The sequence below is a fragment of the Numida meleagris genome, chromosome 9, assembly GCF_002078875.1.
Source record: "Numida meleagris isolate 19003 breed g44 Domestic line chromosome 9, NumMel1.0, whole genome shotgun sequence".
Taxonomy (NCBI): Eukaryota; Metazoa; Chordata; class Aves; order Galliformes; family Numididae; genus Numida; species Numida meleagris.
This window is the reverse complement of record NC_034417.1, coordinates 6,876,784-6,893,606: the sequence shown is the minus strand read 5'-3', so window position 1 is coordinate 6,893,606 and position 16,823 is coordinate 6,876,784. Positions and strand designations below refer to the sequence as shown.

Here is a 16,823-nt window from a genome sequence, read left to right as displayed (position 1 = left end):
GTGACAGGGCCTGAGGGAACGGCATGGTGCTCTGCTGGGAGAGTAAGGCTGGGAATTAAGGGCAGGTTCTTCAGAGGGCAGTGGGCATGGAACAGGCTGCCCAGGGCAATGGGCACAGCCCCGAGCTGCCGGCATTTAATGAGCATTTGGACACTGCGCTCAGACGTGGGGTTTGATTTTTCAGGTGGTCCTGTGTGGGGCCAGGACTCAATGGTCCTTGTGAGCCCCTCCCAACTTGGGTTATTCCATGATTCTGTGAACTTTCGTTTCCAGAGCAGAATGCATTTTTATGCCAACACAACGGCCCTTTTGTAATTGGTTGCATATAAGGGGCTATTGCTTTTATTCTCAACTGTAGTATTCTTTTGATAGAAAACAATAAGGTTAAGGCAAAGTTGTATTTGGATTGTAGTGTTTTGTAATTTGGCTTGGTCTGCTCCAGGAATCTGAATTCTTAAAGTATTTGCTAATAGGTTTGCGTTTTAAAAGTAAACATAAGCAAGATTTGAACCACTAAAAAGGCTGATTCCAAGAAAGAATCACAAGGCCAACTGTGTATAACAAATAGATTTTTGAAATGGTAAAACTTTATATGCAATAAGATAGCATATGGATAGTGTTTGTTTAAAATAAATGAATAAATGCTCATATATATTTCAGCATAGCTTGGCTTTCCTATCTGCATATAACCCAAATGCTTGAGACCTTCAAGGAGTATTGTATAAGGACATCTGTAGGCTTTTACTTGTCCACATGTTTTTAATATCAAAGCAAGAAAATCAAAGAGTTGTTCATCAACATATTAGAACTCTGCTGGCCAGTGTCCTCAGAGTTCACTGAAGGCAGAGTGGTATTTTGGCATCAGGTTGTGCCATTGGGATTCTAGAAGCTGGAACAGTTCGGCTGTGTAAAAGAAAACTTCTGAAACAGTCAAACTGTTTCTTGTATTCTCAAACTCTTTCAAAGAATCAATTTTAAAACCATTTAGAATGCGTTGAGTAAGGAGCTCTTTCTCAGACATACCATTTTGATATAAGCATATGGTTGATTAATTTTTTAGTTTGAATGGAAACTGGCTTTGCTTGGCGGTAAATGCAGCTGCAATACAAAGTTGCTTGTTTTCTGTGACAAAGGTGCTTCAATACATACAGATACTGCCACACTGCCTCCCTCCCTTCCAGTGCAGGTACAATTCTCTTCCCTCCACCTCACCATTTCAGCAGTTGAATACATGACTTCCTTGCATTTCATTTTTCTGAAAATGACTTTCAGGAAAGGCACCCCTGGCACACCTTTATAGCTTTTGTCTAAATACTGACCCTTGATACTTGTTTACTTCAGTTTTTTGTTGTTTTTTTTTTTTTTAAGTGCCTTTATTTCTGGGCTCAGGTCGTGCTGTTTCCCTTGAGGCTATCAAGACGGTTTGGCTTTTTGCTGAAAGAGATTATCTTGAAAAGCAGAACAGCGTGTTTACCTCTTTTCTCTCTTCCAGTGTCTTTGGAATGGGGATTGTTGTATTCTTAGTCAATTGTAATAAAAGTCTTTTTAGGGTGTGGTTTGTTTTTTCTAGGTTGGTTATTGAACACACATTCTCTAGGGAAAGTACTGCTTTAAATAAGTTCCTGTTTGTTTCAAAGCTGGAAATACGCCTTATAAAATCCAAAGAGGCAAATTTTTAAGGATGATGCCTTTTTATTTATAAGAACAATCCAAACAGAACTCAGCAGTGTTCAGGAGAATAACCAGTCATTGATTATTCTTTAGTAATTGGATTCGTACTTGGCAGATGTGGTTCGGATTGAGAGTGAATGTTCTCTATGGAGAGTGTTGCAAACTCTGTGTGTAAGCGATCCGCCTCTGCGCAGGGACCTCAGGCAGTTAGGGAGGAGAAGCTTGGTGCTGGTAATACAAAGCCTTTTTGCTATCCTCAGAGGTATTTCTGTATTCCTTTCTTTATCAGATGCCCTTAGGAAAGGATCAGTCCTAATCGATATTGCTTCTCAATTGGTTCAGACAGGCAGAAAAATCAATAAGATGAAGTAATGACATCTATTTTTATTTTATTTGGGAAGATTCGGGAATAATTATGAAATCTTAAACAGATGCCTCATTTGACGGTGGAAATGGAAGAAGAGGGTTGTGGGTTTCTGGGTGGTACTTTTTAGTTGGTTGGGTTAGCTTTTTTTGGTTGGTTGGGGTTGTTGTTTGTTGTATTTGAGAGAAATAAAAACTCCTAAACGAAGATAGTAAAGGCTAGGAGACTTGTGAAGAATGAGTTGCGTAGTTTGGGATTTACTGGATCTGTATACAAAATGCAGAGGTCCCTCTCAGCATCTCTGGTCTGTCACTGGGGCCTTGCTTCTGCTACATGAGAGAATTACCACAGTACTTCTTCCACAGGGGCTATGCAAAGAAACTTTCCTTCAGTTCTGGGTAATCCTGGGCTGGAGGTCGTCTTAGTTTTTGGTTAAGTCCTGAGATAAGTACAAAATTTACGGAATTAGTCTCTGTTTATTTTTTGACAGTGACGGTTTAGAAGAAGTGCTTTTCACAAAATGTTGTCCAGGTTTCCTAGTTGGGCTGTACTGAGAAGCGATGGTGTGTGCACGCAGTGCAGTGAGCTGCTACAGCCCAGGAAGCAGCGGTGCTGAAGCAGTTGCTGCCATTGTGGGGCCTGCAGCTGTGCTGCCTGCAGAGCCTGACTGTGGCTTTGGGAGCGTGTGGGGTGGAGGAGGAAAGAAAACAAGACTTGGGAACTGTGGGGCTGAAAGGAGGAAACTGACTAGGTGGCAGCTCAAGCTGGTTTTGGTGTAAATGTTAATCCACTCAGCAGTTTTTGTCTTGCATCATTTGATGACTGAAATGTTAGCACAGTCTGAATGTAGGCAGACATGATTGTTACCCTGCCAACCAGCAGCCATATGTTTTACTTCTCCTATGTACGAGAACTGGACTGCATAATGATCTAGAATGAAGAAATGAACATCAGATAATTTGTATCTGAAGGCTGTTGCTCCGTGGTGACCTTAAAGCACTCTCTGATTTTCTAAATATATGAAAAGCAAAGTAAAGTGATTTAGCTATGGATGTTAGTGTGAGTGGAACATCCAGTGTTAAAGCTCCAGTGAGTCCATTTTTACTGCTTGGTTTATGTTTCCTGCACAAAAAGACTTCTGTGGGTTTCACCTCGCTGTTTGGGGATTGTTGGACTAAAACAGAGTTAAGTATGGTACCAACCATGAAAAACATCAGTTCCCATAAATCACCAGCATTCACTTCAGTTTCATAGAAGTTAAAAAGGGAACAGAATGTGTTCAAATGCTGTGTTGAAGCTTTTAAAATGTCATTAAGTTTTATATTGTGCGTTAATCTAATCTGTTATCTCTTTGTCCTTTTGATTTTTGAGGGGTTATTTCTTACATGTTTTTATGAATGTAATATAACTGGATTTCTAAGTGTGTAGTAAAATCTGATGTCACACTGTAAACTCAGCAGTTTTTATCAGTTATCTTTATATTGTATAATACATGAGCTGTTATTTAGGAAACTAAAAGTATTATGATTTTTGTTTACAATTTAACTGTGGATTGATACTTTCAGACCCTTTAAAGAAACGATTCTGTTGTTTGGAGGCTTACACCCGAACTTCCTCTGCCTTTCTGAATTATGCTGTAGGATATCTTCTGACCTCAAAGGCCTTCACTGAAAACCCATGCCTACAAATGTTAAGCGTACTATATGCAGTTAATAGTTTGTTAGCATGGTGTATTAACAGCTTAATTGTTACAGGGTTTAATTTTTCTTTTCTCTGTAAATTTTGCAGACTAGTCTGCTTCGGTCAGATATGGGACTCGGAAGTCCAGGTCAGCTGTCATCCTCGGGAAAACCTGGAACAACCTACTACCCATTTTCTGGCACAAATCAGCGCCGAAGACCACTTCATGACTCACCAGCTCTTGGTGAGTAATATAGACAGTTTTTAAACTTTCATTCGTGACACATTTCTGCAGACTTGATTATTTGATTTGACAGCTCATCTTGTATACTGGAGATTGCTGTATACTGAGCACTTTAAATTACAACAAAATGCTGTATGAGAGAGAGCAGAATTACTAAAATTTTCTTTGAGGTGCTAGTTGGAATTCGACACTGATCAGTGTTGCTTATAAAACAAACAAGAAACTCCAATACAGCCTTTAATTGCAAAAGCAATAATGACAGATGGATAGGAGTTGATGACCAGCTGAGTGCCCTTAACCCATGCCATCATTAACTCCTGGAAATGCCTGACCTTGAGGTCATTACCATTATTTAGTAGGGGAAAGACACAAAGGGGAAACAATTATCTTTTTATATGCTGAAAGTAACTTTATTCAGGGCAATACATAGTTCATTGTAATTGGTTCAACATGCCTTTAAAGTTGTTAGCAATTGGCGCTAGTAGTCTATCCTAAAGTTAAGCTACTTTGCAAAATAGGCAGGAAAAAACCTGTATAAAAACAGTTATAATACTATAAGAGCATCTACATTCTAGAGATACACGCTGATAAATAGTACTTTTCTTCCCAGTCATAGTTGTTCGTAATATTTCATAGCTCTAAAGACTTTCTGTTGAATTAGAGAACCACGAATGAACGAGCTGTTCTATCATTTCTGCTATAGGAGTATCCCAAACAACTGAGTATGCAAGTTCAAGAAAAAAAAAAACTCTGTAACCCGATATTCTAGTTTAAAAGCTACCATATTTTCAATGTTAGCATTTTATGTCATTGATTGCTCTAGTTCTGTGTATTTTTTTTGAATGCTCCTTGTTCTTCGTAGCACATAAACTTAGCCTTGCTTGCTGGAACCATGTAACTTAAGACTTACTTTACCCAAAATACCATTTCATCAAATTCAAATTATTTCTTGAAGTAACTTTAGTATTATCTAAAAATTGCAAACTCTTGAGCGTTAGAATAATCCTAAACATGCTTCAAATTGTTGATATATATATTTTTAAACCTTTAGTTATAAAAATGTGACTTTGGAACTTTTCCTATACCTACATGTAGGTGCTTTTTCCACACACTTTATTTAACCTGTTGTCAAGACAACCATCATTTAATCTGGGGTTGCCTTTCTTTACAAGTATTTTTGGAAGTATTCATGCTCCTTAGTGTATGTGAGCCAAATGCGGACATTATTCAGGTCTGTTATAGCAGAAGAACGATCTGAGGAAATGTCAGTGAAATATTTTGTTTGCTGGTTTCTTTCCATAGAAAAGACTTGTGTTATTGTTATTTATGCCCATTGTTTACCCTCATCAGTTCAGTGAAAAATTAATGAAATCGTAACTTTCTATGGGTGCCTGCTACAGTATGACTTTGGATGCTGGACAGAGGCATTAACATGAGCAGAAAGGTTGAGGAGGTCTATAAAACGATAATTGAGGGAGAATCCTAAACCAGATTGTTTAATTTCTATTATATACTTGAATATGAAGTGTAATTAGCTTATTGGTCAAACTGTATAGAAATTAAGCTCCAGATATTATTAAATTAAATGTAATGAAGGTAAGTGTAATGCTTTCAAAGTAGTACTCCTATGTATATTTTTTGTTGAATGGGGAATTCAAGGTCTACAAATCTTTTCAAAACACAGAGGCATAAAATTCCTCTTTCTGTTATGGCTAAATCTGCCCAACTGGAACCTGGGACATGGCAAGATGGAGGTTACAAATTTATGACAGTGTTTTTTCCAAAATCCCGGGAAAAAATTATATCTCGAGTCTTTCCTAGTGGCTTGAGAATGTGCATGTGAAATAGCTTTTTTTTTTTTTTAAATGGATTAGTTAAAGGATATACAACTACTGTCTTAAGAATTTAAAGCAAATTTGAATTATGGACTGTCCAGGGTTTTCAACAAACTCTTTAAATCTGCTACTTTGAGCTCACTGAAATCAACCAGTGTTCCCTTCTAGGTCACGCTCTGTGTGCAGTGTAAATAGCTCTTGCAAAAATCACTTCCCTTTCAAACATCTCATATGCCACGATCAGAGTAAATATATCCATCGCATATGTTTACCTGCAGTTTTGTGCATTTATTACACATGGGAATGAGTAATTTTTTTATCTTGTCATATCTTATGCTAAAATTGTAATAATACTCTTGTGAATGAAAACAAAAATAGAAATTCTATATTTTAATTGAAGACTCAATGGGTCAGCTGTAGAAATTATAACATACTCATTTTCAGAACATCTGTTAACTTGTAATTTGCATGTATACTATTCAGATTAATGTTATTAGCAGGTGACTAAACTGCTTCAGATTGTAGAGTTAGGTAGTAAAATTGTTGGCTACTTCTGTTTTATGAAAATTATTATTGATAGAAGGAAGCAGGTCTATTTCCAACTTCACTGTTATGTGAAAATTTGAGTTACATTTATTGCTTAAGAAAAGTAATTACATCATTAGATTTGCTATTACTTACAACCTCAGTATTTTCTTAATGCTACAGAAATTTATATTGGTTTTCTAAATTTCTGTGTTGATAATCAGTCCACTTTTCTTATTGGACTTCTCACAACGTTACTTTGTTTCTCATCAGGAGTTCAGAGGCATCAACATAACCTGCAGCATCAGTGTTCTTAGGGGTAACTGCTTTCCTTATGGAAAGAATCCCAAGTAATTATTGATGGAAGCTTTGTCTTAGAAAAGAACGTGTGTATGTTACGTATCTAAGTGCCTCTTGTACTGATGACAAGGACAAATTTCATTTGCACAAAATAATTTCTAAAAAGTGCCTGAATTTAAAAAACAAGAAACACATTATGAAAAGAAAGAAACTGTGGCAAGTTACTCTCCATATGCAGTGTAGATACTGATGAAATGTGTTGTTTCTCTGTACAGATCCTCTACAGACAAAGAAAGTAAGAAAGGTGCCCCCTGGTTTGCCTTCTTCTGTAAGTACTGATTGTTTTACTAGAGAAAGTAAAGTGGGCTGAAACTGGATTCTATTTAGCTGACATACAAGTGACTTATCATTGGGAAGGCTATCCACTGGACATGAGCAGCTATGCTAGGCAATTGGGAGTGGTTTTTAGGACTAAATACACACTTGATGTGTAATTTTTAGATTTCATAGCAGTGATTTGTAGCTTGCTCATATGCTCCTACCCACTTGTCCCTGTCATTTGAATTCCTCTCTTGGGAAGAGAGCTGGGCCAGGAGCTGTCAAAGAAGATCTCCTGTACAGGTCTTTTGATGTTTAATTAGTCATTATGTTGCTGAACAGGAGGACAGACAGAGATTAATAGCTGAGAATCTTAGAAATTTACATTTGTAATAATCCCAGTGGAGCTGAAGACATTAAGATTCGGAGGACATGTACAGCTCAGCTTGCCTCAGTAGGACTGAGGTTATTAATATGCATAAATCACCGAGTCAGATGTTCATTGTGAAGCCCTGGTGGATTTTAAAGCCTTCATTAAGCCTTTCCTAACTTCAGCCTAGCATCAGGAAAGCTTTCAAGCAACTAGTTTGTTGATCCCTCTTTGCTTGAAAATTTATCCTTCGAGAATAAAGGGCTTTGATGAAAAAGGTTGGAAGGGTTTTGGTGGAAAAATCATTAATGGCTGTGATAATCTAATGCTATAGGGGTGTTCTGCGGTATTAAATATGCTTTATTCTTAAAAGGAAGAAAATTTGTTTATAAATGAATCTGCATTTAAAGATCCACGTGAAGTGAAAAATCCCCAGTGAAGTGAAGGACAGAATTATTTTTCTTCCTGCTCAGAACAAACAGGAGGGGAGGGGGAAGCGCTGCTGCCTCGCGGGGTACATCTCTTTGTTGTGTAAATGCGTGTTGGGCTTTTATTTGGCAGTACTTAACACATGGGCGCAGGTGCACTCGGATGAGTCATAACTCAAAGCCGGATAGGCTGAATAGCACATACTGCACAGGCAACAGTAATATAGCGGGAGCGAAATGAGGCCGATCTTTTTATTTCGCACGAAGTCTGAAGTACGGATGGTGTCTTCCAGGCCTCGCGTCTCCCCCGCTCTCTCCTCCCTCTCTTCCCCTTCTCCCCCCCCCCGGCTCCCGGTGATTCGTACCGAAACGTGGATCTGAAATCCTGTTTTGACCGTACTTCCAGATGGAGCCGCGATAGCGGGGATAGCCTGGGGCAGCTGTGCTCTGAACCTGCAGCCTACCTGGAAGCCGGGATTGCAGCTGCAGGCACTCTTAAAAGCTTTTGCTTGCATAAGCACTTGGGCCCCACTAGAGGCTGAATAGCTGCTTGATAAACAAAATGAACACAATGCCTCAAATCATTATTCCCGAGGCCAGGAATATTCTTTTTCTTCTGTTTTTTTTTTTTTTCATTCCCTCCCCCCAACCCTTCAGCAACAGCTAAAAATAGTTTGGCAATTTACATTTTAACAGTTGTGCGTTATGTAGGGAGGCTTTACAGTCTAGCAGATGATTTCTGCTAGATTAACAAAAATATATTTAAAATGTCGGAGAAGCTAAAACACATAGCAGTGCAGTTTCCTTGTAATTTATTACTGTAATTCTCGAAAAGTAATAAAACTTGCATTACATGTTTAATATTTAGTAGCATTAGCCAGGTAAAGAGATCGTTTTAGTGAATGAAAAATTTATCTCATTTCTCTTACTAGGCATTAAATTTAAGCAGCAGTATTTTTCAAATGTTTTTATTTTTCTTTTTAATGAAGACAACCAAATGCTGATTACATTTTATTTATATTGACACAATAGCAATCTGAGCAGTGAGGTGCAGTTACTGTGAATAATCTAAGATAGCTATGCTGCATTTTTCAGGCACTGTTTCTCAATATTTCAGTGTTTTCAGTGCTGAATATTGCATTGAAATAAGATGATGGATTACAAAAAAAAGTGCAATGAGATATTTCATGTAGCAGATGACACAAAACTAAATTTAACTGATGATCATAGGAAATTTAAATTGAGTTACTAATTATGTAATTGTTGTCTCTTCTTATTTTAGCCACGCCTTTGTAAGAAGCCAGTGCATTGTGGCAGAGATGCAATTATTTTAGCTAGTAGGAAGTGCTGAGAAGTTTAATTATGGCATGGAAAGTCACAGGAAAGATAGTTCATGTTTAATGTTTAAAAAATGCGAGAATCTGGATTTAAAAAATGTTTCATTTTCTTAGAGATGTTTTTCTCCTATGTTTTTGTGTTAGTATAGGGCTACTATGTCAATGGATATTCTAGTAATTTAATTTCTTAGGTAATACTGCGGTAATTGTTCAGTAACAATATTCTAAGAAATTATGTTTGCTATAAATCTACTTTGTTTCTATTTCTTCGAGATACGAGTGGTATTTTCTGAAATTATTTGCTTTGAGAATTGCCTCTCTTCATATGTTCCAGTCAGGGCCTAAAATAAAAATAGTTCCACAAAAGTGGTAGTGAATTGTTTAGTTACTTCTGGGGATGCAGCTTGGAGTCTGAACTTAGACTGTGAGAACTAAGTACACCATGCAGATGTATTTTTAATTTTTCCTATCTAAAGTTGGCTAAGTGCTGAGTCATTGCCCCCAAAACGTTTTCAGTGTTGACATGCAAATACTTACGTTGAACTATTAACTACTAAATTTACTGCTTTGTGAGGAGGATACAAATGAAAAATTAGTAATGTACTTCTTCTCACTGCTAGCTCAAGTCACTCTTGAGGGAACCGATTTTTGTGCCTTTTGTATTACAGGAAGAGATATTTAAAAATGGTCAATGACAGATTATCCTCAGAAATTCAAAATTCTGGGAATTTTTGTTATTGTAGGAGTTACTGTAACTCCCAACTGTAAGTTGAGAAATAGTAATAACATCATGTGACTTGAGCCAATTGGCTCTAATTGGTGGGTCACTTGGAAAGACTATAGAGCCAGTGTTTTCAGAGAACTTCTCAATATGTAGAGAGAAGAGAACACTACGGCTTGTTTGGAAAGGCACAAGGGGACTGTAATTCAGTTGTGGATGTGCTATGAGCAGAAGTGTGGTATTATTTACATAGTCATATCACAGAATCACAGAACAGGTTGGAAGGGACCTTAAAGACCATCCAGTTCCAACCCCATGCCATGGGCAGGGACACCACCCACCAGCTCAGCTGCCCAGGGCCCCATCCAACCTGGCCTTGGGCACCTCCAGGGATGGGGTGCCCATAGCTTCTCTGGGCAGCCTGTGCCAGGGCCTCACTGCCTCAGTAGTGAAGAATTTTTTTCTTGTGTCTAAACCTACGCTCTTCCAGTTTAAAGCCTCTTGTCATATCACTGCATGCCCTCGGAAAAAGTTCCTCTCTACCTTTCTTGTAGGTCACCTTTAGGTACAAGAAGGCTGATAAAAGATGGAAATATGTAGTCAGAAAATTTTTCAGAGTAATATTTATGATTAGTACCATAAGCAATAGCTATTGTCATAATTGTAAGAGAGATACTGTAAATATGTTGTTTTTTGCCATGTAGTTGGTCTCATATTAGAGAAGAACCCGAAATGCTTGATGTGTGTTGACTTTGTTTTGTTACAGAAAATGAGCTACGGCAAGTTTTCTGTGGAGTGCAATTTCTAGCAACTGTTTTGAGTGTTTTAGACTTTCTATAGTACCTGAAGCTGGCAGTTAATATTAACTTTTGATTGCTGCTTATTTAATCAGATTAAGTGAATATTTTCTAATAGATCTTTCCAAATTGAAGCTCATGATGTTTTTCAATAAAATTAATATGATGTATAGCTTGATTATAGAGGTTCCTTGTATCAGTCACACTGTGTAGTGTGCATGTAGTCTCTGTGTGCTAATACATTGCAAGAATTCTTTATCAAACATAGATAGAGGAAACTTGGTTTGCGTGCATAGAATTACTTCCCACACACTTCAGTCTTTTTTTTTTTTTTAACATGCTGGAGTGGGCTTGAGAAGTGTATGTTATTTTAAGAGCTATGTTATAAAGATACTAATGGTGCCTGAATATGCCAGAAGAAAAATAGATTTTGCTCCCTTCTGAGCTCCTCCTACCTCTGTTCCTCCCCAAGGCTAAAGGAGGGTTTTTGAAACAGGTGGAAGTGTTAAATGTTGGAATTGTATTAAAAATAATACAACACTCAGTAGAGCAAGTGGACTTCCTTCAGAGAATTATCCTCGCTACTAACAAGTTGAGCATGCGTTGAGGTAGCCTGGTGTAAAGCAGCCTCCTTGGAGTGGTTTTTGTACAAAGTCTGGCTCTTTTCTGAAAAGTGCATCCGAACAAAACCCTCGGAGTAGGCTGTGTAGATACATGGCTGAACTGACGGTGCTGTGTTTAATTGACTTCTTCTTAAGACTTGTTCCCACAGAATTCTGTGGAGCCAAAATGTAAGGAGTAGCATTTAGAGTTGGTTTGGAGTTGCTCTGAATTGCCTTGTGCAGTCAAGTGACACATTCAGCTGTCATTCTTGTCTTCAGTATTTGACGCTCACAAAGACGTCAGTAAGTCTGACCCCTGCCTCTGATGCTGCGCGGTGTTTTATAAGGCATTTTTCAATAACAAAAGTGAGCAAACGAACCCCTATGGATAATGCAACACAGAGTGTGTGGCTTCTTCGTGATTCAGTCTTTCTTCTCCATCTGAGAAGAAAGGATATTCACCATCTGAGTCAAAGGATAATGTTTTTAGGAAAGGGTCTTGAAATTGATCTGATCACAGATTATAGCATCCCATCCGCTCTTTTCTGTGTGTATAAAGTCAGAGGCAATTAGCTGTCATTAAACAAGCCATTGCAAGGTCTTGCTGTGAAAGTTCAGATGGTTTGTGCTGATACTTACGTAACCCTCTCTTAACAGCATTTTTTGGCTGCAATCAGATCCTGTTTCCAGGCTAACTATCCTGGCGTCTGGCTGTGGTAGATTATCTAAGGTTGCTTTATTGAGAAATCTTCTGTGAAAATTCTTTTTGTGTGTATGTCAGTGTACAGATATTCCTCTGTTCTGTTTGGATTTGCTGGTAGATTTTTTTTTTTTACTTTTTCACAACACATCAAAATGAGCAATTAGATGCTTTTAAATTAGAGTGCATATCCACGTGGAAGAATCGAACCAGTGCAGTGTTGTAAAGGTGCTCTCTGAGAACCTAACACGCTCGAATTGCAGCTCGTGTCATTATATGGAGGAGTTGCGCTGGATCACTGCAGCTCCTATTTGACCTGGAAGATGTTTTCATTACCATAAATTAGTGTGGTATTTTATCGCAGTAGATAAGGACTAAAGGATCTTTGAAAACTGTTCCTTCTCATCTTTGGCACCTGCTTGTTGGGATGTGAGGATGTGTAAAGAAAGCAAGCTGCAGCGCTGGGGAGGTGTGTTTGTGGGATTCAATGGCACTGACAGCCAGGGCTGCTGGTGGTGGTTTGCTCTCTGCCTTTCTGTAGGGCCGCACGAGGCGGGTCCTTCACAGCGGATGACACCATTGGGGTTTGATATTGCAACTCTGTTTGAAAAAAAAAAAAAAAAAACCATAAGTTTTTTTTTTTTCAAGCAAAAAAAATGCTAAAGAAAAGGAGAAGAATGCAGGGAAATAGAGGCTGGGGCCAACTAGCCACCCGCGTTTTGACGGGCCGCCTTCTGGGGCCGCTGCGGCTCGGCGTTCCTGACCGCGTGCTCTGCGGCGGGGCGCGGTTCCAGAGCCGGCCGGCAGGGGGCGCCTTCCATCGCGCCTCCGGCTGAAGAGCGCGGCGTGGCGGGCTGCTGGGCGGGGGGGCGCGCTCCCGGGCCGGCCGTGAGCTGCGGCTGTGGGGTGCGGCCGGGAGCTGTGGGGCCGCACCCCACAGCCGTGGATCCCTGTACCGGCTTCCCAGCTTCCCGGCTAAGCGATGAATTCTGAATTTGAACGGTATAAAGTTATTGCCCGTCGTGTGTTGTTCGACTCAAGCTTTTAAACGTCTTCAAATACATTGCTCTGCGTTTGGTTCTGAGGAATGCGATATACAGCTCCATTCCCTCATTCTTTCCACTCCAGTAAAATATTTGTATTAAAAAATCCGAACATCTGAAATTCGATATTATGTGGAGAAATGCTCAGAGGAGCTTTGTAACTGTAACTTTCAGTTAAAACCAAACCTTTATTTTACTTTTTCACCTTACCTCTACAGGTAACTGGAATGCTTTTTGCTAAAAACAACAAAGAAACTCTCAAAAAAACTTTTGAGCTATGGACTAGTAACAGATAAGGCATAATATCAACTAAATTAGTATTTGTTACTTCTTTTCTATCTCTTCCAAATGAGAAGTTGCTCAAAGTTTATTTAAATGTGCGTGTGCATGTACGTGCATGTATCTTAGCTAGCAGCAGGTTTCTCAGAGCTTGCCTTTCACACCCTGCTGCCCATTCCCTCCTTCGTTTCAGTGGAGCGTCTGTTGGGGTCTCCTCTGCCTCAGGTTCCAGTTTTCTTGGAACTGATAAGAACTTAATCGCTTCTGAAACTTCTGCTCCATCTTCAAATATGGCTGAAACTGATAACGACTTCCAGCCTTGCGCAGGGTGGGGATGAGTGGAGCCTTGTAGAGCAGCTGTCATAGCCTTGTTTCCAAAGATAGCAAATTAACCTAGCCCCAGAGAAATGAGCCAGAAATTAAGAACCGAATGGGTTCTCCCATCAATAGCAGGTTTGGGGTTACCATTTTTCAGAAAGATTGAAGCCAGCTTTTGCCAAGGAAACTCATGACTTACACCTTACAGTTGGACATAAATAATTATGAAAGTTTTTGCTGCTTGCTGTGCTTGATCACGCCCATTTAAAATGATAAAATTGTGAGTAAAAGGCAATAGCCTTTTAAAAGTATTACGATGCTTTGCTCTTGTTATGGATTGTGTATGACCAGAGGGTGGCTCTTGTCCACTGAGACACTTGCAAAGTTACCTTTTCTGTGGTAGGATGATAATTTTCAGCGACCTAGAGGAATTATGGTTGTTTTTTTTTATGAATTTGGATGATGCGTTACTTATGGGTGTGCTTATTGGATATTTGCTTTGTGACTCTGGACAAAAATGCATTGCATGCCAAAGGTCGGTTTTAGGAAGAACATACATTTCATTCACAACATCTCTTACTGTTAAAATGCTCTTTAAAAATATTCTTATACAGGTAGCTTGGTTTATTACTAGGTCAGTATTTCAGTTTGCAACAGACTTGGTTATCTCTTTATGTACTTTAAGTAACGGGCGGCTTATTGTTTTTGACACAGAGTACAGGGTCGTGAGTGGAAACAATTCAGGCTACAAAGTGCATGTCAGTTCAGTGCTCCTCTGCTGACGGCATGTCTGTCTGAAATCAAGTTTAAAAAATTGGCCCTGTCTCCAGCTGACTTGTTTTGTCAGGCTGAGTCATAAGATTAACCCCTGACTTGTCACCAAGGAGCACTGGGTAAACAACTGCCTTGAGTACAGTATCACCGATCCAGCTCTGATTCATTGCGCTGCAACATGATTCTCTAAAGAAAACAAATTTCAGAGCAGCTGTCGCTCAGCTTAAACGGGGATTAAAAAAATTGCAGCCACAAAACATTAACTTACAAATGCAGAGTTATTGGTAACAATGTCGCAGCTTTGTGTTCTGGTTTTCAAATTTTTCCATTTTCAGTCTATGTTTCATCTATTGTCGTGTAAGTAAACATCTGTGGGTTAAAGTTTGATATGCTTGATGGAATTATGATTTGATCCCGTTAAGTGAATCAGCATAACAAAAGTACCGTGAGAAATAATAGTGTAGTAGATGTAGAGCAAGTACAGTGATGAATTTCAAGTATTGTGCATTAAGATTTTATTCGCATTGATGTAACCAAGGGGAGGACGACCACTTCCCTTTTTGGTAAAATGAAATTATTATGTCTGATTTGTGGGGAAATAATTCCAGGATCACATCTGTTTAGTGGGTGGTTGTGGACGTACCAGGCTTTGAACTAGCTTGTCTGCAAACAGACAGCATTTGCGGTGGCATAGTCAACTTTATTGGTTCCACTTTTGTTCTTGTCTTACGCGTGTGATGATCAGCAATGCCAATAATGTCCTTGTACACATAAATGTTAATGTGTTAGGAAATATTACCAGTTAATATCCCCTGAGCATTTTTCATCACAGTTGCTCTACACAGGTACAGGACGGTGGTAACGTGAAGAAAAGGCGTCCACACCCTAGTACTACTGAGGAAAGTTAGCTTTCCTACTGTAGGTTTTAACATTTACCCAGTTATTTTTAGTACAAGTGCATCATGTCTAGCACTGGAGAGGGGACTCTACTGTGCACTTCATCTCAAATACAAGTGTTTTGAAAATGGAACATGTATACGTGGAGGTACGGGAGCAATTGCAGAGAGGCAGAGGACAGTCTTTACTTCAAAGAACTGGCTCTAAAAGTAGAGTTGGTGTGCTTGATTTATTGTAGAGAGGGAAAAAAAGCTTTCTTACTCTTCCAGCCCTTGAAAGCTGAAAGCACATTTTACTTGAGTCTAAATGATTTAAGTCCAGTGTGCTGTGAGAAGTAGCACACACAAAGATCTGAAGATTTTTTAGCATATCTCATCTGTAGAGTTCTGAACGATAGTGAGAAGATTTAAGGAATGGCATCGTTAGTTGCAAATCAAAGCTTCTTACAGCTTCTCTAGGGGCTGGAATGAGTCCCTGTGGTCCCTGGGGGAAGAAGGAAGCTGCGAGTCACTCTGCGGGGCCGGCGTTTAATAGTCTGAAGTACCGCGATGTTCCTTTTTGCAGCTGCTGCTGAGCCCTTTGTGCAGGGGCAGTTGGGGCGGCACTAGCCTGGCTGCAGAGCGAGGTGGTTCTGGACGTAGAGTTGTACTTGGGGGAAAAATGCGGGAGGGCTTCAGCAGCTGTGAGCTGCAGATCTGAGTGCCGAGCACAGCAGTCTCACAGCTGCGTGGAACAGGTCACGGAAGAGGGATTTCAGTCTGGAAGCGTGGTTATTTTTTGTCAGGATGTGTGTTCTTGTGCATTCACAGGCGCTGCAGTTATGTCCCGAGATAAGGGACATGCAACAGACCCAAGGCTTTTGTCTGATCGTAATATTTCTCTGCAGTCTGTCTGTCCCTGGTGCAGATCTCCTTAGCTCAGACCTGTGACACACGCACGGTGCTGGGCAGAACGAAGCGGGCCGTGCGGCCTTTGTCCCTTCTGCAGTGCTGTGCCGATCTCTGCCTGTTTTCCTAATCCTGAAATGTTTTCCTGCTTTTGTCGGTAGGGAGGTGTGGAGGCGATGCTGTGCCTTAGCCCGCTTCTGCCCAGACCCACGTCTGTTAATTAGTGCCACTGCTGAGTGAAGAACACAAAACCAGAGCAAACTGGCACGGATCCTGTGTGAATACTGAGGGATGTGGGGGCTGGAAGCTGCAGCCTGTCTGATGCATTGTGTAACTCGCAGTTCTGTGACACGTGCCAAAGTTTTTTTTGTTTTTTTTTTTCCTTCTCTTTCTTACGTGGACACGGAATTTTTATTTTTTTTCATACAGGAGTGTGCGATACAAAGCGGAGTGCGAGGTCACGTTTTCAGTGCACCATCGCGCCCTGTATGCGGTGTCTAAGGTAAAGTGCGGGTGAAGCAGAAGTAGTGCAGCCCGCCGGCCCGGACCTCGTGCCTCCGCTTTGTGCTCGGCCCTTTGTTTCAGGCCGCTGGGGCGCGGGGCCCGTCGCCGCGTGCTGAAGTTGGCCGCAACTTGTGGCGGCCGCCGCAGCTGCACCGCTTCGCTCGGAGCGGAAGGCAGCGCCCGAGCCGCGTCCGCGCGTCCGTTCCGCTGCGTGCCCGCGGCTGACGTG

The 16,823-nt window shown here is 40.3% G+C and overlaps 1 protein-coding gene across 5 annotated transcripts in view; it reads left to right on the top strand.

The window, feature by feature from the left end:
- The window catches only part of TCF12 (transcription factor 12), a 157,941-nt gene that overhangs the window by 101,108 nt on the left and 40,010 nt on the right, over positions 1–16,823 (top strand). For all 5 annotated transcript variants that reach the window (XM_021406842.1, XM_021406840.1, XM_021406844.1 and 2 more), the window contains exons 8-9: positions 3,824–3,959; positions 6,895–6,947. In XM_021406842.1, coding sequence (XP_021262517.1) covers positions 3,824–3,959; positions 6,895–6,947 — 189 coding nt within the window. The remainder of the gene's footprint in view (positions 1–3,823; positions 3,960–6,894; positions 6,948–16,823) is intronic.